This window comes from Centropristis striata, chromosome 3 (assembly GCF_030273125.1).
Source record: "Centropristis striata isolate RG_2023a ecotype Rhode Island chromosome 3, C.striata_1.0, whole genome shotgun sequence".
In the NCBI taxonomy this organism is placed as follows: Eukaryota; Metazoa; Chordata; class Actinopteri; order Perciformes; family Serranidae; genus Centropristis; species Centropristis striata.
The window spans coordinates 34958420-34981927 of NC_081519.1; the positions used below are offsets into that span (position 1 = coordinate 34958420).

Genomic DNA, 23508 nt, shown 5'->3' on the forward strand with positions numbered 1-23508 from the left:
ACAATGACAATAAAGGAAAGCTTGAATCTTGTATGATTTTCTGAATGGTCACATGCCACAGTGTCACTATCTGTGATGTAGAAATCCATGTGGTTCTATGAGCTCACGGAGAGCGAGGAGACCTGTTAAAGATGTCCGCTCAAGTTACCAAATATGGTTATTTGCCTGATAAAGGGTTAAGTTGTATATACAGGCAGAATGAAAAACCAACAAAATAGGCCCAAATTCCAAAGGGTCTAAAGGTAAAAGGACGACTGACGAGTCCAGAGTCCTGGTACTATGACCGGGTGCTGTTCCCCTCCTCACCGGCAGGGGCCGACACGGCCCCGGCAGCTCCGGGTCGAGAGGATAAACCTCCCCGATCAACGACGGACGTTCCTTCCGGCTCCGGTCCCTTAACAAGTGGAAAGGTAAAGACTAACCCGGCGTAGTAATCTAAATATATCTTCAACATCTCATGTTCTATAAAACCGCACAGATTGTTTATCGGTTGTTGTTAATGTCACAATATATGCCGTAAATGTATTTCAGCCTTAAACCTTTTATAATCGCTGATATTTGACTTAGAAGTGGGGAAGTGACCCCGGCACCGATGTCCACCAGCGGCTGCCATTTCTCTCGGTTAACGCGGGCCTCCGTCAATCGACGTTAAAGTGTATTAAAGCGTGTTGCTAGTAATGTGGAAGCAGTGTAAAAATAAACCTAGCATAATTGTTAAATAAAGCGTTTGTCTTAATACTTACTGTTGCTTGTAGTTCGATCAGGAGGCTACATGTCGCTAGGTGGCTAACCAGCTAGCCTGTAACATGGCATCAGTGTGAGCTGCTGTAAAGGCAGTTTGAGACGAAATTAATGCAAAGAATATAACTTTTTTCCACAGATGCTGATGCCCAAGAAGAATCGTATTGCTATCTATGAGCTCCTCTTCAAGGAGGGAGTCATGGTGGCCAAGAAAGATGTCCACCTGGCCAAGCATCCGGAGCTTGCTGACAAGAATGTGCCCAACCTTCATGTGATGAAAGCGATGCAGGTGAGAAACTGGGTGCTGAGGGGTGATGTCTGACATTAGAGCTTATATTTTCATGTTGATACAGCTTTATCAGAGCTGTATAGATGAACAGCAGTCTCCTTTCTGTATAATCAATGTGATACAAGTTCAGGAAAGATGAAAGAGTCAACAACCTAAAAAATTAAATGTGACAGTATTGAATGATATCCCCTGAAGGAAAACTATTATTTGTAATTTGTCAGTGTTAACTAAATGCACACATTCACTTGGCACTGAACTTAAAGAAGCCAGTTACATCCTGTTTTTTTAAAGAAAGACCAAGTAGATGTCAAGAGAAGATAAAAAGTGAAAAGAAATAGTGCAACATCCACTCAAATTGTAGATCAAGCTGTGATTTCACTGTTCTGCCTTTCGAAAGTAATTACAGTTCAACATGGAGGTCAATTGAGCTTTTATCCTTTCCCAGTCTGGGGGACATGATAACCCCAGTTTGTGCCTCATGTCTTCACATCTGTTTGTGTTAACATTAAACCACATCCTTAGACTACTATCTCTGTACATGCGTATCCTTTTTATTAATATTGTGAACCTTTGTACACCTCCGTGGATCTTGTAGACGATACTTTCACATGTCTGCCTATCTTTAGTTTAAACAGGTACTTTTGGTCTGTGCACTAAAAGCCCTACACACTTGGCAGTAAACCTGATTCTTGTGTCGGTGTATAATTTGGATCACAAAGGGTAATTAGTTTCTGGGAAAGAGATTATTAGTTGACAGGATGTAGTTTCATCCAGATGGTTAGAAGAGTTGGTGAGGATTACACAACCTTTTGGGGTTTGTAATGCATTGCTGGTTAACTATTTTTGACCTGAATGTATGTTAACACGTGAGGCACTAACTGGGGATGGAAGCCACAAACTTTTTCTGTAGCATGCTCATGGCTAGGTGTGGCAAAATGTGGCGTTGAGCTAAAGCCAGTCTAATTCATTAGGAACAAACCAATTCAAAATGTGGCAAGATTTATGGGGGCAACTAAACATGTAGAGTATCCATCTAATGTTTCTTTTGACGGACGTGTTTATCTAGCACCAGGATCAGGGTAGTATTGTCTTGATTCTAAAAACTAGAATTTTTATTTGCACAGCAGAACAGGATGCTCGTAAAGAAACTGTTGTTCTTGATAAGTGCTTCAATAAAAATCATGCATAGTGGAAAAGCCGAAGAACCATTGCCTGAAAGTATATACGTGTAATTCTAGTATGTGCTTACAGTAGATGAGTTGATGGTGCTCGACCCAGTGTTAAAACTACATTACGTTTGTGCTTTTCCTGCAGTCCTTGAAGTCCTGTGGGTATGTCAAGGAGCAATTTGCCTGGCGTCATTTTTACTGGTACCTCACCAACGAAGGTATCCAGTACCTGAGAGACTTCCTCCACCTTCCCCCTGAGATCGTGCCCGCCACCCTGCGCCGCCAGACCCGTCCTGAGACCGCAAGGCCCAGGCCCAAGGGTAAGAAAACTAATGCACAAGTAATGTGGGTTTGGTTGAATGTTGCTTTTTTGTTTGATGATGACGTTTTCCCTCAAAAGCCATTGCCAGAACACTGCAGTGGTGATAACTAATACTGTTTTTTTATTGGCCAATATGAAAACACATCGAGTTAATTGTATACTCCCTCTAAATTTTGCAATCTGACTAGTAAAAACCTCAAGTCATTAGCTGTTGATGTAAACCTGCTGAGTTGATGCATTCCAGAGGGATTAACATCATGGAGTCAAAAGGCTGCAGCCATGGCTCAATGTTCAGCAACATTGATTGTGATGGTTTCCAGCTGTATCTTAACCTGAGATTATCTGTAACTGGATTATTTTATATAATTTAAATCACAAGCTTGATAGTCGTCTGTTTATCAGTACATATTTTTAGTCTGTTGTTAATCACTCTGCTGAATATTAGATTCAGCTCTGAAATGTGGTCCTGCAGGATCTGACACCTTATTCAGAACAGATGATGCTAACAACAATTTATTCAAATTTTTAACATGAATCTGTGTGGATCTCTCAAAAGATTAGCTTTCGAGAATAAGCTTGTTTGGATGCTGAATTGGTGACAGTGATTTTGGGTTTCCACTTTGAAACAGGAGATTATGTAGAAGCATCAATGTTTTGTCAAACAGAAATCAACACTTGATACCTTTTTATTATATTAAATTCATTTCAAGTCTTTATTACATATATTAGGAGTGTAGACCGACAGACTCTTACTTGACTGGTTGGTGGAGGCGTACAACAACGAGGCGGTAATTCTAGTATGAATAGTTTGATAAATTGCGGCCTCCCTTACTGCGGACTTTGTTACACCTATGTGTAACAGTGATGACCTCGTTGATTGGAGTGGACTCTACTGTCTGCCCTGAGTGTGTGTGTGGAGCATAATTCAAACTCAAATGCAATTATTTGAACAATTTTATTTTGTTATCGACTAATGATGTCTGCCATCACACATTGTTTGCCCCTCGCTTTAGACCTTGAGTGCAGGATAAAATTGTCTTCAACATCAGTACAATCAGGGATTGTTTCCCCTTTAAGCATGCTTAAAGTTGGTCATGAATAATGTTCTCATGACTAAGTCCCTGAGGCCTGACTTTTATAAATACTGTTCTACATGTGTATTCAGTGACACCTCGTGTCATTAAAACTGAGCACTTCTCACTGATTTTCCTCAGATTTCCTCTTTGTGTGCACAAAAATAATCTGTAACCAAAGTGGATCTGACCAGAGTTCTGCTTTTTTTTTTTTTTTGTTGTATTTCTACAGGAATGGAAGGAGAGAGGCCCGCCCGCCTTAACCGTGGCGAGGCTGACAGAGATGCATACAGGCGTTCTGCTGCACCCCGTAAGTATACAACTAATGGTTATTTACGAACTGAGTTTCTTATGTGATACTGTGTTAATTCAAATTAACTTTATAAAGTTGCTCGAAAAGCAGGTAGAAATGGTGACTTTGGCTTGGAACAGTATATACATTTTTAGAGTGTTTTGCATTGAGTTCTCTGTAATTACCAACCATTTAATCTTGAAAGTTAAAAAGAAAAATTCAGAGATGTACCCTGTTTGGGTCAAATTGATCACTACAACCTTATTAATTTAACAAATCTTATTTTTTCTTTATTTCTAATGCAGATTATCATATTGGTGATGGTATAGTCATGCCATGAATATAAATTAATGAAATGGACAGCTTCGCTATTTACTGGCTCGCAGATTCTTCTACCAAGCAATTTGTATAAAAGTGACGCTTTCTGAGCATTTTGATCCTTATAAGTGATTACACTGAGTGATTTCCACTGTATACATATTTTAAAGAAAATTCAATTATGTAAATACATTTTTAACTAAGTCTTTCAAAGCAAAGTTTCACAATGAGACTAAAAAGAGTAAATTACACTTGGTATCTTTTTAATGTTCTCAAAAGTAAACTAAATGTGTGTAAGAGCCTTTTGTATTTAGCTAGAAACTGGTTGTGTAGTTTAAGATATGAATGTTGTTGGCTGACTTGTTCATTCATATTTTCTCCACCAGCTGGTGCTGACAAGAAAGCAGAGGCCGGTGCTGGAGCTGCCACAGAATTCCAGTTCGTAAGTACTGCGATCATGTATATATTGTAAAACCTTAAATTGCTATTAAATATTCCCTTTAAGGTAATCTTTATTATTCAAGACACAAGCATATTTTTGGTCTTGAATCTCTGTTTTGGCAAAGGAGGATTGTTTTCTTCAGTAATTATACAGCAAGAATGTTGAGCATTCCTCCCTGAAACATTGTTGGCTTGTTGGTGCGGTTTTTATAATGGCTTCAATAAGGAATGCCAACAAGCTGAGTTTAATTTTATAAAGTTGGGTAATTAAACTTTATTCTTGTATTGAACTCGGGCTGACAAAAACTTTTCACTGTTGTTACAGAGGGGAGGCTTCGGACGCGGCAGAGGACAGCAGCCTCAGTAATTTCACAAACTCTTTCTGTACAATAAAGAAACTAAAAATACAACTCGGATGTCTCAGCAGTGTTTGTATTAACCAGGATCATGGTTGGTGATAAAAATAACAGTCAGATCATTTTTATGCTCAGCAGAGGGAAATTACAAGACTACAGAACATGGAGCAGGAGAAGTTGTGAAGAATAAAACATTGTTATTCTCTGATCATTAAAGAAGTGTTAAAGGGAGGGTAATTGCAGTACATACAAGCTGTGCTCATGATGTAGTTATGAAGTTAGAGGTAATCCAAACACCTTTGGTTCGCCCATGCAGGTATTTTACCGCATTTACACTTCTTAAAAAATAACTTCATTAGTAGATGGAGACCTATGTAACTTCAAGCAGTTTCTTATTGAGCAGGATAAGTTTATTTGCAGGGCTTTTAAAAATGTGCAAACTGATATTTTAATGATGAGCCTCATTCACCGTCTTAGAAGTTTTTCTAAAATTTCTTCAAATGGTTTGTGAAAGACCCATTATTTTGTGATGGATGAAAACTAGCATCCAAATTTCATAGTGATTTTTACTATTAGATTAACTTTTACTTCATCGCCCATCAGGTTCCAAATGTGTTAATTTAAATTTACCGTTATTCACTAAATATTTCACAACTCTCAGAATTCTTTATTTTTCATACAATTTAACAAACCTAAACCTTGATGGGTCAGGTTTGTAATATAAGTGGCAGAAGATTGATGTCTGGTTATTTTAACCATTTTTTAATTAGCTATTTTTGATCATTAGCCAACTGTTACATTGTGTATTCAAATTACAGGTGACTCAATCTATGAATATATATTTTTCCACTTAGTTGAGCTATACCACAATGTTTCCATGCACCTAGAATAGAATAAAGTGATGTCTACTTCTTGAGTACAAAGACCAGCTTTTGCTTGTCTTTTACCCACAACCTGTGTCCCATTTCCACACCAACTCTTAAAAGTTTGATTAAGTGCATGTGACATATTTTCAATTGCAAACTGCACAAAACAAAAACGTAACCCCTTAAAACATGCTGAAGGTTTGGTTGTGTTTTAGCCACACCCTAAACAAGCAACTGTAGAAACTATAAGACCCACCTTACCTTTCATATGCACTATAATATACTATATACTTATCCTCATTGTTTTTGTAGTCGGTACAACATACTGAACTGTTGTATACGAACATGAAATGTGTGTCATCAAACCACAAGTTAAGATTTAAACTGCCAATTAGACTTAACTGTTTTTCCAAAAAATGTAATTCTTTTGTTTTCTGCTGTGATCTTTTTTGCAGCTGTTTTTACCGACATCCACAATTAATTTTAATCTTTTCCAGCTGCAGCTCCTTATTTTCCTCTGTGCATTGCATCAACACAGAACATACTGACTAAAATATACTTTTTTTTTTTTAACTTGTCTTCTTTCCCATAGTGAATACTAAGCGTATGTAGTACGGTGGTGAGACAGCTCCATAAATATCTTGGAAACTTTTTCAAAAGTATTTTTAGGGAAGCTTGTTTTTTTTCTTTGTGGGGTTCTGACGGCACATATTGCATCATTTCCTGTTAGTATAAAACTGTTGAATTAATTTGTTAAATATAAACATAGTAAAGAGTAGTAAATGGTTTATATACAGCAATATCAGTTTGCACTGATTTGTGACTGAAAACTTGGTACATAAAAAAGGAAATTCCAGGCCATTAAGTACACTAAATACAACCAAACCTATCTAGATTCAAGTGTGATATTACTGTAAGAAAAGAGTGGAGCAGGCACATAAAAAAATCTAATATGAACAGAAACATAATGACACGGGCCTGAATGTGAAATACTGGTGTTTATTTGTTGGCACATTTATATTACAATCTTCAGTCTTCTCGCACTGGTTTTATTCCACAGTCCCAAATGACAAGAGAGGAAAAGAAAAAATTCCAGTGACACATTTACCTTGGAGCACAATTACGAGTATGTAACTTCAAGGCTGAGGTCAGGTGCACACGTTAGGTTGTTATTCAATTACTAGTATTTGGGGTAATCGTTCAACAGCAATCAATTTATTTATAGTAATGATTAAAGTTCATTCAGTTTATGAAAATGGACATCATGCTAAAGGAAACTGAATGTTACAATCCTCAGCTGCAAAGTGGTGTGCTTTAATGTTTTTTATTTGGCCACTAGATGGGGCAATACATATTTAAACCATCACCTTTGGTTAACTTTTTGAAAAAGGAGACTATCTGAAGCTCTAATTTTTATTCAATGATTCATTTTTTTGTTTTCCCCCCAAAGTTTTACAAAAGAGCCAATTATGAGCAAAATCTCTAGGGAAAAAAGTTGACGCCAACACACCTATGGAGGCATGTACTTCATAAATTCCCAGCCTGTATCACTTGACAGGAAGTGCCTGAATTTGAGTTAGAAGGGAGTTTAAAAAAAACAAAAAAAATACGAATTATTATTGACCAAAGCCAAAGAGCGTCCTCTGGCTGTAAAGGGTGCTGTGTTAGCTATATACAAGACATTAGCTTGTCAATAACACAACAGATTAAAGAACAAACTGGAAAAAAATGGACAAAGAACAAGTGGTCATTAATAATTAAGTCACTGGCTGTTACTTGTGGAAATCCTCCTCACATTCATTTTGACAGTACCTGTCACCCGCATCCAACCACCGAGAGCGAATTTAATCATCGCCAATCATGCAGAGATAGTTTTTGAAGCCATTTACAGACAGTTTCATCCCCTCAACATCTGATTGCACATTTCAGTGAAGACAAAAAGGTCCAATCAACACAAACTCCTCTTATGAAGTGCCAGGTAGGGCATCATAAAGCAAGACTTTGGCCGCCACACCTCTCTGATACACAGCAATAAAATCAAAGTCTCAAACTGTTGTGAAGGAGACTTTAGACTCTTTACACACATGCTGTCATTCAGAAAACATTTCATTAAGGGATAATAAAGGAGTCTGTCTGAAGCTTGATTTGTCGGCAGAGTTGTGCCCCCTCAAATTTATTACTGGAAGAAAAAGGCCATGAATAAAAGAAAACCACCGCCACAATGTGACAACCGTTGTCGAGACTTTCTGCCTCTTTTCTAGGTTCGCTTTTGATTCACTAACTCTCAGTTCTCAATTGTATTTCCCATTAAATTTTTCTATTCATCGGTTTCTTGACAACTGAATAGTGATACTGGAGTTTTCTGTCAATATTCAAAGAGTTGAATTAATTAAAGAGCATTAAGAGAATTAAAAGAGCATCTGCTGCTGTACTGGCCAGTGAACTTTGAGCACCCCGTTGTTTAATCAAGATTAAATTATTTTATTTTGTTGGCAATCAAAAATTACAGCTCCCATGAGCCTTAGCAATAGGCACACAATCAAAACCTAATCTGAGGTGTAGTTTTTGAGTGCTGGCAAGGTAATCATTGACTTATCTGTATTAAGATGACTAAAGTTAAATTATAGTTTGTAGATGGTAAACTTTAAAAGATACAATCCATGTGTCTTTATTAATCGCATGACAACTCATGTATGAAAGGGTTTGCTTGTTGTGATGAACCCGCAGAGCATTATGTATTATTTAGCATCTTTCAGTTTGTAGTTTTGATGTTTAAGTCTAATTATTGTCCTCATATCATGAAAAAAAGCTATACAAACCAATTGTACACTACATACCCAGCCATAGGTGTCAAGCTGGGGAGCATAGTGGAGCATTTAGTAGCAAAGAAGCCATATTTTAACCTCAGGCACTGGTGGTGACCAAAAGTGAATATTGGACACAACCACACCAAATGAACGCCAATATTGCTCCACATGTCAGATATCTACATAGTTAACCGTTTGTCAGTTCCCCATACAAACTAAAAAAGGAACCTGATATAGCAGTAGCCAAGTTTCCATCCGAAATGTATCACAAAATTTAACTGATCCTCCATAAAATTTGCAAAAGATGCAAACTTGTTTTATTATTAGGGGTGGGATCATACTATTTCAGAAGCAGTTGGTGCAACAAGATGGTGTAATTAAAATAGCGCGGGTCAAATCTCGAGTGGTGAAAAATGGGGGTACACATGCTAACATATATTTAGTATACCAGGAAACAATTTAGTACAAAGTGCAGGAAATAGAAAATACCAGGGTGTCCTACTGCATCCAGCATGCTTTTTTCACCCTTTTGTGGCATTTTAAGGATTAGGGATAACCGTTTTCAGTTTCCACTTCCAGGTGTTTTTATGGGCAAATTGCAAGTTAACAAGACAGGTGTAGCAGCATCCATATGGTGCAAAAATCTTTACATGGGTTTAAATATGGACAGAAAACCACAGTATCATGTATTTGAGAAAGAACAGTAAAAGATGTCCTAAATGGGGAAAATACACAGATTGGTGGTAGTGAAACAGCTACTTGGTTTAAAATAACTTTTTACTTTTAAACCAAGTCGTGGTTTTGAAACTCCAACTATAGCTCTGCCAAAGAACTCTAATCCCGTTACAAATTAGTTTTTATTTTGAAAAGAAAAAAGGTATGCCTACGGATTTCAAAAATTTGGGATTATAAATAGGCTCTTCACTTTCACCAACAGCCACACGCCTTGTTCTTTAGCCTCAGATGTACTGTAAGCTATCTCACAAGAATAAATCCTAACAGCTCCAAAGCCGATACCACAAGTTCAATCAGTTCTTCCAGCCTCGGTTGAAATGACACGTCGGACTCACAGATGTGTAAGAGGTGTTTTGTCATTTGTACTCTCACCTTTGATCTATACAGAAATAAACAATTTACAATAAAAACCTCTAACATGCTATCTACAGCGCCTCCAGTTTCACAGTATTGAGCCAGCTGCCTCATCGCCACATCGAGGCCAAAGTGACGCAGCTCGGCCGAAGAGACTTTTGCCAGACGTTAGAGAGAAAAACATAAAAACAAAAACTAGTATTCAAAAAGCATTTTACATGTTAAAAACAAGGTCTCAAACTGTACAAGGCTTGTTTGTTCTGCATCAGCATTATAGATTCCATAACTTTCGATGTCAAGCAGGTGTTTTGAGTGTTTTTTGGGGATGCAGATTAAATACTAAAGGGTTGAAAAAAGAAAGAAAAAAAAATACCATGACCGTAATGAGTGCCCACTAAAGTCACCTGTGCGAACACAGTGTAAACAATTGCTTTGAACCAAACTGAATGTGAGGAGTAAAATATGGAAATGGGTTTTTAATAACTTAAGTGATATGTGCTGCATTTTGAAATTACAAGTCCATGATTTTTTTCTTTAAATCTACTACTTCTACCCTCTCAGTATGTGGAGGAAGACTTTGTAGTCAGTCACAAGAAAGCAGTTTAAAAAAGAAAACAAAAAAGGGGATTAAAAGGAGGTAAAGACACTGAGGAGAAAGGTGGTTCATTTGACAATGCTATGTTGACATTCTTTCTCTCTCTTTACAGTTTATGTATGCTCTGTTTGAGAGTGAAACCTGTAGTGCTTGGCTAGCTTCCCAAAAAAGAGAGAAACACACTTGACACTTGAAATTGAAAAACTAGCGAGGGGCCATATCCTTCCAAGTACAGAGACATCAATAACCACGATAAGGAGCAAAATGAAGACCTTACCACAAGTCTGTTGCACAGTCAGCATCAGGTCACCCGAGCGAGTGAGACACAACATAACAGTGCTCATGCAAGACAAGTCACTTCCCACAATTCTGTTCATTCAGATACAGACAAACATTTCCTATCCTTATTAACAGGGGAGGGGGGGGGGGAGTACACTAATGGGCACATTCATTCACAGAGAAAATAACCGAAAAAAAATTGGAGGAGACTTTTAAAAAGACCACCAAAAGCCTTCAGCTTAAGCACTAAGTATACACTTTTACATTACAACAGTAAAAAGTAGTTCTTGCATTCAATAAACACCACGCTAAGGGCGCATTAAGGAAAGAGAATGAGGGGACATTTCATGCAGTTGTCAGTAAAAAGAAAAAAAACGAAGAAAAAAAAATGGGGGGGGCGGGGGTTCAAAAATTACATTAACATTTACAAAGTGTTTCAGACTATTCACCCAACACTTGTCATCAAGTCTGTGCCACAGCTCTGGCACAAAGGAGTTGGCAAGGCAAACCATGTTATTGAGACAGAAGAGAAGAGAAAAAGAACAGAGAAGAGAAGAGAAATGACACAAGTAAGAGCGCAAGTGGTGGCGAAAAGCTCCCGAAAGGTGTCAGAGTTATGGTTTTAGTTATCTGATACCCGAGACGGAGCTCTGATTGATGCTGTAGGTAGGGGAGAGGTCCCCACCTATCGTGGCCACCAAAGGTGTTCCGTTACTGGTCAGGCAACTTTCCTGAAGAGCCTCGAAGTAGGTGGCCTGCACGGGCTTGTGACACCGCAACACTTGTATGGCATCGTCTATTTTAAACCATTCCCTTTTTCTCCCTGTTGACAGAACAAGACACCATTGTGGAACAAGTTAAGACATGTGAGATGAGAAAAAAACATTGTGAAAAATAGGTTTGAATAATTATCGGTACTGTGTATGGCGTTAAAGTAAAAATCACAAGGGCAGCAACAAATCTGGTGCTGTAATCCCCCCCCCTTAACAAACATACAGTAAAATCCCTGAACTGTAATATCTCTAAGGCCTGGGAAAGAAAAACAAAAGCTACAGACAGCATGTGACTGCCGGAGAACTTTGTCCTGGGTATGATCCCTATTTTCAACAAGTAAACAAATGGGGTGCTTTACCAATGTTGACCGAGTCCTCCCAGTCCTCCAGCAGCTCTGTTACAATAAGAACATAGACGTAGGTTCTGTGTTTTCTTTCTTGGTTCTGTAGGGAAGGGGAAAATATATATATATTTATTTAGTACCCAAACATGCTGCACAGGTTGTTGACATTGGAAGACCGAAAAAAAAAAAAACAGCAAACAATCCTCACCTCAAATACTCCCACTAAGCGGCCTAAAGTCCCCTTCACACCGGCCTGTGAAATAAACAGGAATTATTAAAATGATGTGCAAATACATGCAAAATACATTTCAGAGCATGAAGTTAAAGCTGTTTTCGAATAGAGGGAGGCAAAAACATAACACCTGCACAGTGTTTAACTCACATTAAAGTAGCTAGCACTAGCTCTAAAAGTCACTGAAAGAAGTCAGATGGCATCATACTCTCTTTTTCACATCACCACACATCTGACTGACTGCACACTGCACGAGGCGGCTCTGTGGTCAACTGTAACTGCACTAAGCAGGAGGCATTGGAATGAATTATAATTCTATGTTAGTGACTTTTTGAGACCATTGGGGGCAAAAAAAGCGACAAAGTTTGTTGCTGGTGGCTTTTTAGAAATTAAGTCAATAAGAGAGTCTGAGAGGTTGCTATATCTAGCTTTAAGTTGGCAACACTGCCTGTACAATTAAATGCAATCTATAGGGCCATGAAGTAATTTTATAACATCATCCTGAAATGGGCAAATAGTGTATAATACTATTATTTTAGTATAGCCTAAGATAGATCTGTAAGTGTGCAGAAATATCTGGTTCAAACAGAAAAACAACAACACCAATTCCAAATCCAAACCCAACTCTTTTTTTTTTTTTTTAAACCTAGTGGTGTTTTGTTGCATCTGAATTTTTTGAATGGCTTATGTTGCAGTGGATTACAATACATAGGATTTTAACATCACAAGCCTATGGAGAGGAGAACACAAAAATTCAAGCGCCAGGTTTAACTTAAATCTAAAGATATAATAGAATATAATGCAGGGAAGCTCTGTCTTGCTTTGAAATATGTATTCTCCTGTATTTACAAGGTGCACCTGAATGCACCACAAAGTCTGTTGGACAAAAATACAATTCAGCCGAAACAAAAGTCAAAGAATAAAAAAAAAAGATGTAAAGAAGTGCCAGTGAGTACCAGCCAACTTCGAAGCGTCAGACCAGCGAGCAAAAAAAAAAAAAATCTAATTTACAATTATACAAAACAGACAAAATCAGCTCATTGACACATCTGAAAAGCTGGACCCAGCCATGTTTGGCACGTTTCCTTAAGAAATAACTTTATCGCAGTAATTTTCACAGTTCTAAATATTACAGCTGCAAAATGCATGTAAACACGTCCGTAAAGCTATCACTTACTGCCACATACTGACGGCATCTCTGCAAGATGTTTTGCGTATCATTAAAGATCATATAAAAAGGTCACAAACAAACAACACAACAACCGCTTTGCTATCATTTGCAATAACTCGCCCTGTGCCTCCAGGCCAGGCAAATGTCACAACCTTTCCTAGAGAGAGGACAACCCACCTGTTACCTTTAAACGTATTAACAAAAATAATCTCTGAGGTAGCTCAACTCCCAGAGGTGGAGAGTGGGTCAGGTTTGGATACAGAGCCAGGCCACTTGCTGACATCTTTGCAGCTTCTTCTTCAGGTTCCAGTTTCACTCTATAAATAAATGTTGACTGCACTCTCAGAGTTGGTCTCCTCAGGCCTTCAGAAAGATCACATGTAGAAGAACAGGCCCACTACACAAACCCCAAAGATGTGCCAGGGATTAAGTAATAGGCCAAATGTCAACCTGTATGTTTTGAGATGGAAAATGTCCTCAAGTACTCGTAACTGGAGACTGCTGGGCATCATCTTGGGAAAGGATGCACTACCTTGAGGCTGCATTACAAGTTATGCAACACGGTACACATATTCGTCCAAAAACATCGGTACAGGACGTTCAGCTTCATAAGACTTCCGCTCAGTACGTCCTGTGACTCAAACACTGACAAAATAGAGTTTTTATGTCTTCTAGTCACACGCAGAGAAAAAACATCCTGCTGTGCTGGTTTTATACTTTATTCACATGATATCAGGCAAAGCGGATGTTATTTCAGTGGACAAGAGCAGGATTGTGAAATTACGTCAGGCAGGGAGAGAATACAATCATAACAGTGAACGGCATTGCAATCAAAAATTACAATAATTGAACTTATGTCGTCTTCCGTGTTGAAATTATAAATCATAATCATTTTATAATCTAATATTTTATAAACAATTGCATAAAAATAGACATTGTTCTATTGGTCTTGTCTGCCTGGCATCTACAGTCTAGATTTCATGGGAATGCAGCATTACCCAGAAAGTTTTGGCAGTGCACCAGTTGTTGTCTATCATCTGAAACATGCTAGTTGTCTTAGTCCAGTAAGTTGAGTCAGTAGAGCTCAATGGACAACAATTTGTATGTATGCTGATATTGTTTAACTGTTCAACTTCAGACATGAATTTCCAACATCATTTGTATGTGTCAGTTAAAGGGAAGAGACCAAACACAAAAACAGTCCTGCTCAAGTCCTGTTAAGGCAGCTCCCCACCACGACAATTCAAACCGTGCCAAAGTAATAACCAGCGACAGAGTCTTTTGGCTGCATAAATGCATCCTTTTGGACTTCATTGTAGAAAATACCCAGTGCTCGAGCTCTGCGATAAAGTGACTTCACAATTGCATTTTAGCCATAGATTCAGCCTGCTCTGTATAAACGGAGCTGGGTATCGTTCGGACTTTGATTTCGGTTTTGTTTCAAAAGCTGCTAATCGATGCTGGTTCTTTGAGGGGCAGGGTCGAAACAGGTCACTTTCACGGGCTGTGTAAATTAATTTCATACAGTTTAATTTGGTTGCTGTTATTAAATTACATGATTCAATAATGATCTGTTCATTCACTGTAGGCTACTGAAACCAGCTGAAATGACACAAAGGGGCCAAAAAAACACAAAACCACTCAAATGATTTCAATTTTTTTCACTGCATTTGCTGTATGTTACTCTCTTGTTTGTGTCCGTCGTACTGTCCTGAATGTGCATGGATCAGTGTGAAGATAAACACAGGACAGCTTGTTTACTTCATTAATGCCAACTCTATTCGGTGGAACGCTGGGGTCGTCAGAAAATGAAATAGGTGAGAAGATAACACACAAGATGGTGTGAATGTCCAGAGATATCAGCTTGTGCCTGAAATGTAGATATGCTGATAGCCTTAAAAAAATATGTAAATTCCAAGATGGGAAGAGAGGCCAACTTTAGTTTGTTTATTCAAAGAGATATTCTTTTTTTGTATTATTCATATATCTGTTTGATTTGGGATTTGTTTTAAAATTCAGTTTTGTATATTATTTTTAAGACAAAATATTTTAAGATATTTTTTAATAATTCACTTTAAAAAAAAAGGAATCACGCATTGAATTGCATGGATTATAACCTACTTCAGAAGAATGATTCTTTGATTTGAGAAAGATAAAGGTAAAAAAAAAGATAAAGATAGAAAATATATAAAAAGGAATCATTTTCTCTCTTCTTTTCACCTCAATCTCATTCTGTTAAAAAAAAAAGACTGAGAAAATCGTATTGTGAATTTTATCAATCATAAGTCGGGTGATCTTTATATCCCTAATACTGAACCATGACTTTTTTACCATTTCAACCCTACTATCCTGTGTTCTAGGTGCACGGCGTATATGACTACCTGACACAAGCCGAGGTCGTGAACAGCCTGACAAATGAACCCTCTGTGACCTTTGTCCTGCTCCTGAGTGCTGTGTCTTCGCTGTCATCCCTGGCGTGACTCCAAACCAATAAGCATAAGCAATCGCTCACTGCTCATATGGTCATCAGAATAAGCTTGTCAGGATTAGGATATGTCCTGTTACACCACCGTCCAATAAGAAGCTTAGGAAGCCACAGAACGTGGTGATGCATCGAGTACCACTCAAAGTCACCACAAAAGTTTCTGAAAGCGGCCTTTAAGCACTTTTAACAAAACCCCAGGCGCTTGTTTGACATTGCTTTTGACCCTGTAGAAGTGTGTTGGCAGGCCTCAGCGTTCTGCAATCGCCAAAGCTACTAAACAGTGTGAGCCAGGATAAGAGATGATATCAGCATCCATCAGCGTGATGGATCGCACACAGAGAATCGGCTTTATATGGTCAGTGACCCGCCAAGAGCTGACAGCCGGGTGAGATTCAGTGTCTTCAGTACCCTGTCGCCATTCTGATCAAAATGCCCAAGCGATTGCGACAGCTTGCTCACAATGGGGATACCTGATTTCAGGGACGGACGTAGGCGGTATAAGCAGCATCATTGATTTCCAATGAGCTGTGGGACCGTTTACTAATTGCTACCGATCCTCCCAAACAAACAAACCCAACAAAAATAGGCGCATATTGCCCTTCAAACTGCCTCTGTAACAAGGCTGCTGCTGTAAAAATAGAACTGTCTGAAACATACAACGAACAAAATCTGATTGTATGCTGGAGTTTTTGGATTGGATAGTGCTGCAGTGCAACCGCTGGGTAGCCAGTGTTCAATCTCAGCGTGACCTCCTTTGACACCTAAACACTGCTTTGTAACATGACGCTATGATACAGCTTACATGTTGCTAGGCTCTTGCTCTCTGTCCATGCAAACAGGATGACTGCACTGACGAAATGGGTTTTGAGAGCAAGGTATTAGGGCCCAGTGTTAAATACAGACATGATTTAATAGAAATGAAATACAATACATCTTAAGAGCATACACTCAAACTAATGCGGCACGATGCAAATGGAAATCCATTCTCAGAACAATATTACTGGCCATGAACTAAGTCTAGAAAGGTATGTTTCACATCCACGTTTAAGATACAAGGGTCAAGTGAAGCTTGCCGGCGCACATTCGAAAAACAACAGCCAGTCAGCTACAATACAGGCTTAAATTCTGTATAATAATTATGAAAAAGAGTTACAAAACCAACCTCTTCACACACTTCTCGGGCTGCAGCAACATTGGGCTCCTCCTCGGGCTCCATTCCCCCTCCAGGAACTATCCACTTGTCAGGATGTCGACTACTGCTCACCAGCAGCACCTGCAAAGTATACCGAACAAGACGGGTCACAGTCTGACTCAATGTTGTTTGATAAACGTGTATTTATCAGTATGGGTTCGCAAGTGTTTAAGCAATATATGCCACTTTGTAAACGGTGGTGCCATGCCATATAAACTAAATAATAATCCTAAAATGACTTAGTGATGTATGTTTGTAATAAGGCACAAAAAGAGCCAAACCTCAACATGTGACAATAGCTACCTGTCAACTCTGACACTAAAAGGAACCCGTGGCAGAGTTACCCAGCTGGATAATGTGTGAATGTGGTTTACTCACATTTTCCTCAATAGCTAGTGTATGAGTCACCTCAAGTATGGTGAGTTCATGGTGTCAACAACACATTGGGAGAAAAGCTCAAGCTTGGCTGGTTGGCTATAAAGTAGACTATAATCTCTGGTAAAAGTTTCTAGCTATGTGCAGGTCATACTGATGTATTTCCTGAAAATCAGCAGCTCGTGTTCACAATCTGGCCTCTACTTTAACCAGTGTGAGGAATTAGTTAAGTCTTTATTAGTCACCCCACCTCCTGGTATTTATGTTTGCACTACAAAGACATCTTTGTGCGTGTTGTTGACTGGACATCAGCTTCCAAAAAAAAAAAAAAAAAAAAAAAAAATCGCCTCTGATTTAAAATAACCCCTTTGAAGGCTACTTTGAGTGGGTTTCATGGTAAAAGCGGACGAAAAGTGTCACTTCATAGTCTTGGGCTATTATGTCCTTTAAAAAAATCTGTTACTAAATCTTGACCATGCCATTTCGGTGTCAGTTTTTTCAGCGTTACCTCACCTATATGTCTGGATAATTCATGTTTCACTTTGACTTACTTGATAAAAATATTGAACCCAAAAGAAAACATAAAGTCTGATCTTGAAAATTATATTTCAATACACAGAATTTTAAATGTTGCAAATATGAACACAGGTTGCAAATATAACGTATAGCAGGTAAAATGAGGATAATCTCTAGTTCTATATTTTTACACTAAATATTTTGACATTATCTCTGGTTTTAATTGGTCGAATATAATTTTTTAAAAATTGGCATGGAGTTTCAGGCCAGAATGGTGCTCAATGCTGCTTAATTTTTATGTCTTCACGTCATGAAGAAGTAATGTGCAGGTGCTTTCATGGACTCCAGAGGGTCAACCTTTATAACTGCGTGGGGAAATGGGTACACAACGAACTTAGATTAAACAGAGTGGATGAGCAAAATATTAATATCATGAATTTAACACAGTGATGCAAGATAACCAGGTATTGCTACCACTGTTGTCTTATGGCTAAATAGCTACAGCTAATAGCTACACTGAAGTCCAATGTTTGGCTAGCAATAACAGCTGCATTACCGGTATCATTAACAGTCATTTTGCTCGCCAAATCATCTGTAACATGAGGCTATACAAATCTTCGCTTGTCATTTTAGTAGGATAAACACTGATTTCCGTCCAGCTGCGGCTCACAATGACAGAACCAGCACTCATCACTGTGGGCTGTGGTCGCTGGCCGAGAGCCGGTGTTGTGTCCTTACTGGTTTCCGAACTAACTGGTGCCCGTACTGGTGTGTGCAGCTGTTTTCTGCCCCATTTAGCAGATTCGTCACATATTTAATATACATATACAGTCATGGAAAAAAGTATTAGACCATTGATTGCTTCCATTTCTTGTTCATTTTAATATCTGGTACAACTAAAGGTACATTTGTTTGGACAAATATAACGATAACAACAAAAATAGCTGATAAGAGTTTCATTTAAGAGCTGATATCTAGACATTTAACATGGTTGTATTGATAATGATTTTGGTTATAATCAATATAAACATGGAAAATGTCTAGACATCAGCTCTTCAATTTAACTTTTATGAGCCATTTCTGTTGTTATTATTATATTTGTCCAAATAAATGTTCCTTTGGTTGTACCAGGCACTAAAATGAACAAGAAATGGAAGAAAACAATGGTCTAATAATTTTTTCCATGACTGAAGAGGTGATAGTTCATGAACAATTAAATTTTGTTGGAGTGAATTCGAATCCAGCTCTAAACGATCTTGCAAACATTATATTATATATACATTATATGCTTTCTTTTATGTATAGGTGGCTGTGGTGTAGTGTTCACTTATACAACAATAATATCCACAGTAGATAGGAGATGCGACCTGGAAATCGCCAGTAAAATGTTTATTAAATATGTAACGAATCTGCCAACTGAGGCAAAACACAGCTGCACACACGAGTATGGGAACCAGTTAGTTTGGAAACCAGTAAGGACATAACACCGGCTGCCCACAGCAGCAGCACGGCTAGTTAGCATGCTAACGTTAGCATTAGCATGCAGCTAATAGGTTGTATAAAAAGGTTGTTCAGCTAAAAGAGGCTTACATAACACCTGGGTAAGTAAGTACAAGTCCCAAAAATGATGTTTAATGCACAACAGCAGAATGGAGAATAAGAGGTAAGGAAACAAGTGATCTATCGTTTCCAGATGTGTTGATAATAAACCGATTTACAGACACTGGAAGCAGCTACAGATGCTAATGCTAGCTTGGCCTGCCCAGACGGCGACATCCCCGGACTCACCTCTTCTTCGCTCTCGCTCCTGAAGCACAGACAGGCGGCCCGCTTCTTGTAGCCGTCCCCGTCGTACGTCCGGGTTTGGTTTGACTTGAGCTTCATCATTTCAAAAGAAGGGGCACAAAAGTTAAAAAGTCCGGCTGAGTAAACCACTTGTAAAGACGACGGCTGTAGACGCAAAGTCCTCCTCCGGGGGAAACTCAGCGTTTTTTACTTAAAAGAAATAACTTCTTCTTCGCTTCATTTTCACAAACCTAGGCACATCTACGGCACGGTCGCCATTACGAGGAGCCGCTACGCCCACGACGTAATTTACCCTTTAATAGCTCGTTTAGCGTAAGAAAACTGCGTATCAGGCGTTGGAGAATTGGAGCAACGGGGAGGGGGAAACGCCAGAGCACGCTGTGACTGGAGTGAGCCGGTGAGGGGAAACTGGCACTTTTGGCTCCAACTAGCTTGTCACGGCCACTTGTTTGAGGCTGATGTAATTAAGTAAGACTGTACCACCTTACACCTTATAATTAATACGTAACGTTGTCCACGTAAGCTGCCGTTCAAATTACGTAATGGTTGATTAATACTGGTTTGATTAATCAGTTTCAGCACCGCAGGTAATGGACAGCGCCAGCAAACTGACCCAATAACATGACGTAAAATGATGGTTTCATTTTATTGTATTTTATGATATTTTCGTTTGTTTTAAGTCCATATCTATGTTTGGAGTCTGTATTTTTAGCAATTTTTCTACTATTTTTTATATGTATTACTTTGGATTTCTTTCTATTCTTGGTTGATATACGTATATATGTGTGTGTAATATATATGTATATATATTGTATATATATATATATATATATATATATATATATATATATATATATGCATATATATGAATATATATATATATATATATATATATATATATATATATATATATATATATATATGAATATATGAGTTGGTTAGGTAATCAGCAAAAGCTTAATCAGCTATTATCTGATAATCAATTAAACTTCCCAAAATGTTTTTTATAATTAATGTAATGAAATCAAAATCAAAATTACTTTATTTATCCCCAATGGGAAATTCAGTAATGTAATTACATTTTTTATCATTAGTTATTTGCATGTATACATTTTATATTATATATATATTAATTTCACTTTTTTTTTTTACATCTGTTTTGTTTTTCAGTTGAATGATAAAGTTTGATAAAAATCTATTTACAAAGACACATTTTTAAAAAAGTTAAATTAAAGTCAATCAGTAACCCTGTTAAATAATAGGGATCTCAATATTGACCATAATAATACAATTATGATTTGTTGCCATAATCGTACCAATAAATTTGTTTTGAATTAAAGAATTACATCTACTCTTTCACTAAGTACAAATAACATAAACTGACTAATATCATGTAGCTTTTGAAGTAAAAGAAAAAGTTCAGAAAAATACTGCTGCTTCCCACAAATGTTCTCTTTCTGTGTGTCTCTTTGACACTCTCACAAACACAAATATTAAAAAGAATATAAAAATAGTTCTTCGATGCTTTGGAAATCTTGGCTATCAGACAAATAACCATCGGCAAAAAGCAACTGACTCAGGACCGAGAACAGAAGTGAAGTTTTTCAGTGAGCTCAAAAGACTAAAGAAAGCTTCATCTCAAGTCTGTCGATGCACGCCAAACTCCGTCTTGACCTGCTGCCTTCAGTAATGACAGCACATGAATAGACGTGAATCAGAGCTCTTCGCTGTCAATCAAAATGTTTTCAGTCTGCGAGTCTCATCAGAGATTCAGGGGGGAAATATGCCCACCAGCACTTCTACTTCACAAAAAAAAATACAAGTTTGGATAACGAGCAAAGCTGCAAATCGGAATTTAAATCAAACCCAAAATATTTGAGAAATATTACATTTTTCATCTCCTCAGTGTCCAGTGTCTCCGCAACCCAATTTACATGCACTTCACATTGTCAGCATAATTATTTCTGACACAAAGCCAAAATTGGTTATTGTATTCTCCTGGTTGCTTCATTGTTTATGTTATTTTGTGTCATTTATTGCTTCTTTCATCCTCCTGTTTTTCCTTTATTCCCATTGCTTTTACTGCTGCAACAATCCAATTTCCCACCGGGGATCAATACAATTTCTACTAATCTTATTTACCTATTTTCCCTCTGAAGTTTCTCCCAACAGATACTGACATTTGAAGCAAATCGTACTTTTCTCTCACAACATCTCAGATGGCTTTTCATTAAAACAAGTCCCTGCTTGCATCTAAAAACTGAGTAATTATCTTTTCAAAATAAAAAAACATCAACTCATGTTGTGTAAATTTGGACATATTTTGGTATTATACATATTTAAAGATGTATATTTTTGAGACTTAGACAGGGTTTTAAATTTAATCTATTACAGTATTAATATTTTTTAAGATGTATAGAGTTTTTTTGTTTTGTTTAATTTGATTTATTATTATTATTATTATTATTATTATTATTATTATTATTATTATTAATAATAATAATAATAATAATAATAATAATAACAATAATAACTAACAATAATAATAATAATTGTTGTTGTTGTTATTGTTATTTTTTATTTAATTACTTTACGGGGCTGTTCACTGCATAGAATGTCCTTTGTTTGCTGAATAAATTACAAAAATAAAATGTAAATCACAAAAAGATATATTTTTGCCAATTGTACCCTTTAGATGCATAAACATTGAGCCTGTTTACTGGCAATTAACACAACATTAAAAACACTGAATGTGTTTTGCTCTGCAGGTGTTCATGATATTGTGTCCACCACCCTGCTGTGTGAAGCTTAGCTGCAGCTAATATATTCTCGTATATGACAGTAAAAACATTATTAGATGCAGGAAAGAAAATTTAATTAGGTGGGTGTGTAGCCCCGGGCCAGTTGAGCAGTAAATATGCAGCATTAACATATAAACATAATCAAACTACAGTAAAATAAAAGAAAACTTTTTTTAAAAAAGTAGAACTGAGTTACGTCAACACATTCTCCGTTGAAAGAAGATAAATAGTTTGACTTTCGCAAAACTTTCTTTTGTAGGAAAGCATTTAAGAATATTTAGCATGTCTGGTTTTATTATTCCTCTTCGGCCATTTAATTTGATACATTTTGATACATTATTTTATCCTGTCTTATGTTTATGCCACCAGCTGTTTTTTTAATTTTCTATTTCATTATTCTCTGTTGGTTTTCATTTGTATCTGCAGACTGAAAATCACTTTGTAATCATGTTAGGAAAAGTTATAAATAAATGTATTTATTATTATTATTATTATTATTATTATTATTATTATTATTATTATGCAAAACAAACAGTCTCACTGTTGATCACTGAGAGAAGATTGTCACAGTGCAGCAGAAAACTTAAGACTGCAAATGTGTTTTGTTCACTTCACTCATTAAATCAGTCATTAATTTTATTTGTTGAGGCTAAATCGATAGGGATAGATTACTCTTTAATAAACATACAGATTTACTACTACGCAAGTATCAACCTAAAGAAAATACAGCTTATTAAATGTTTTTTTTTACGTTTCAGAACAAAGACGGACGTTGCACATGTACACTGTATTATTATCTGTTATTATCTAAGGGTAAAAAAAGAAAGAAAAAACCCTCCCTCGTGTTTCATCCTGTGCTTTCTTGCCTCTCTGTTCTATCGGGAGAATGAGAGCAAGCTTCACACAATTAAACATATCTGTATAGGGTCATACTCAAGAGGTTGCACTTTTACCATCTGCAGTTGCTACGGCAACCCATTCTCTTTCGCAAGTCTCTGGTTAACCATTCACACACACACACACACACACACACATGCAGATGCAGAGGCGCAGTCCCTGTCGTGGCCAAAAGAGGGCGCTCACTTCTTTCAGTAAATGTGAAGTATAGGCAGACAAAAGATGTGCAGAAAATAGAGGACAGACCTTTATGTGATATGTGAGATAGTGCCTGTTAAG

General features: G+C 37.4%; 2 protein-coding genes across 3 annotated transcripts; one reads left to right on the top strand and one right to left on the bottom strand.

Moving 5' to 3' along the window:
- The first annotated feature begins 283 nt into the window (after positions 1-283).
- Positions 284-5055, top strand: rps10 (ribosomal protein S10). 2 transcript variants are annotated; one of them, XM_059330316.1, is made up of 6 exons: positions 284-410; positions 881-1030; positions 2345-2519; positions 3827-3904; positions 4591-4646; positions 4971-5055. In XM_059330316.1, the coding sequence occupies exons 2-6, from the start codon at positions 881-883 to the stop codon at positions 5010-5012; spliced, it is 501 nt and encodes a 166-aa protein (XP_059186299.1). In that variant the 5' UTR covers positions 284-410; the 3' UTR covers positions 5013-5055. The 2 variants fall into 2 exon arrangements, with proteins under 2 accessions (XP_059186299.1, XP_059186300.1); XM_059330317.1 differs by lacking the exon at positions 284-410 and adding an exon at positions 758-782.
- Positions 5056-6846: 1791 nt separating this feature from the next.
- On the bottom strand, positions 6847-19794 carry nudt3b (nudix (nucleoside diphosphate linked moiety X)-type motif 3b). Its single transcript, XM_059329068.1, has 5 exons — positions 19514-19794; positions 16805-16915; positions 11963-12007; positions 11770-11854; positions 6847-11460 (listed from the first exon to the last, which is right to left on the bottom strand). Exons 1-5 carry the CDS (start codon positions 19610-19612, stop codon positions 11264-11266), a joined length of 537 nt encoding a protein of 178 aa, XP_059185051.1. The 5' UTR covers positions 19613-19794; the 3' UTR covers positions 6847-11263.
- Between the last annotated feature and the right edge of the window lie 3714 nt (positions 19795-23508).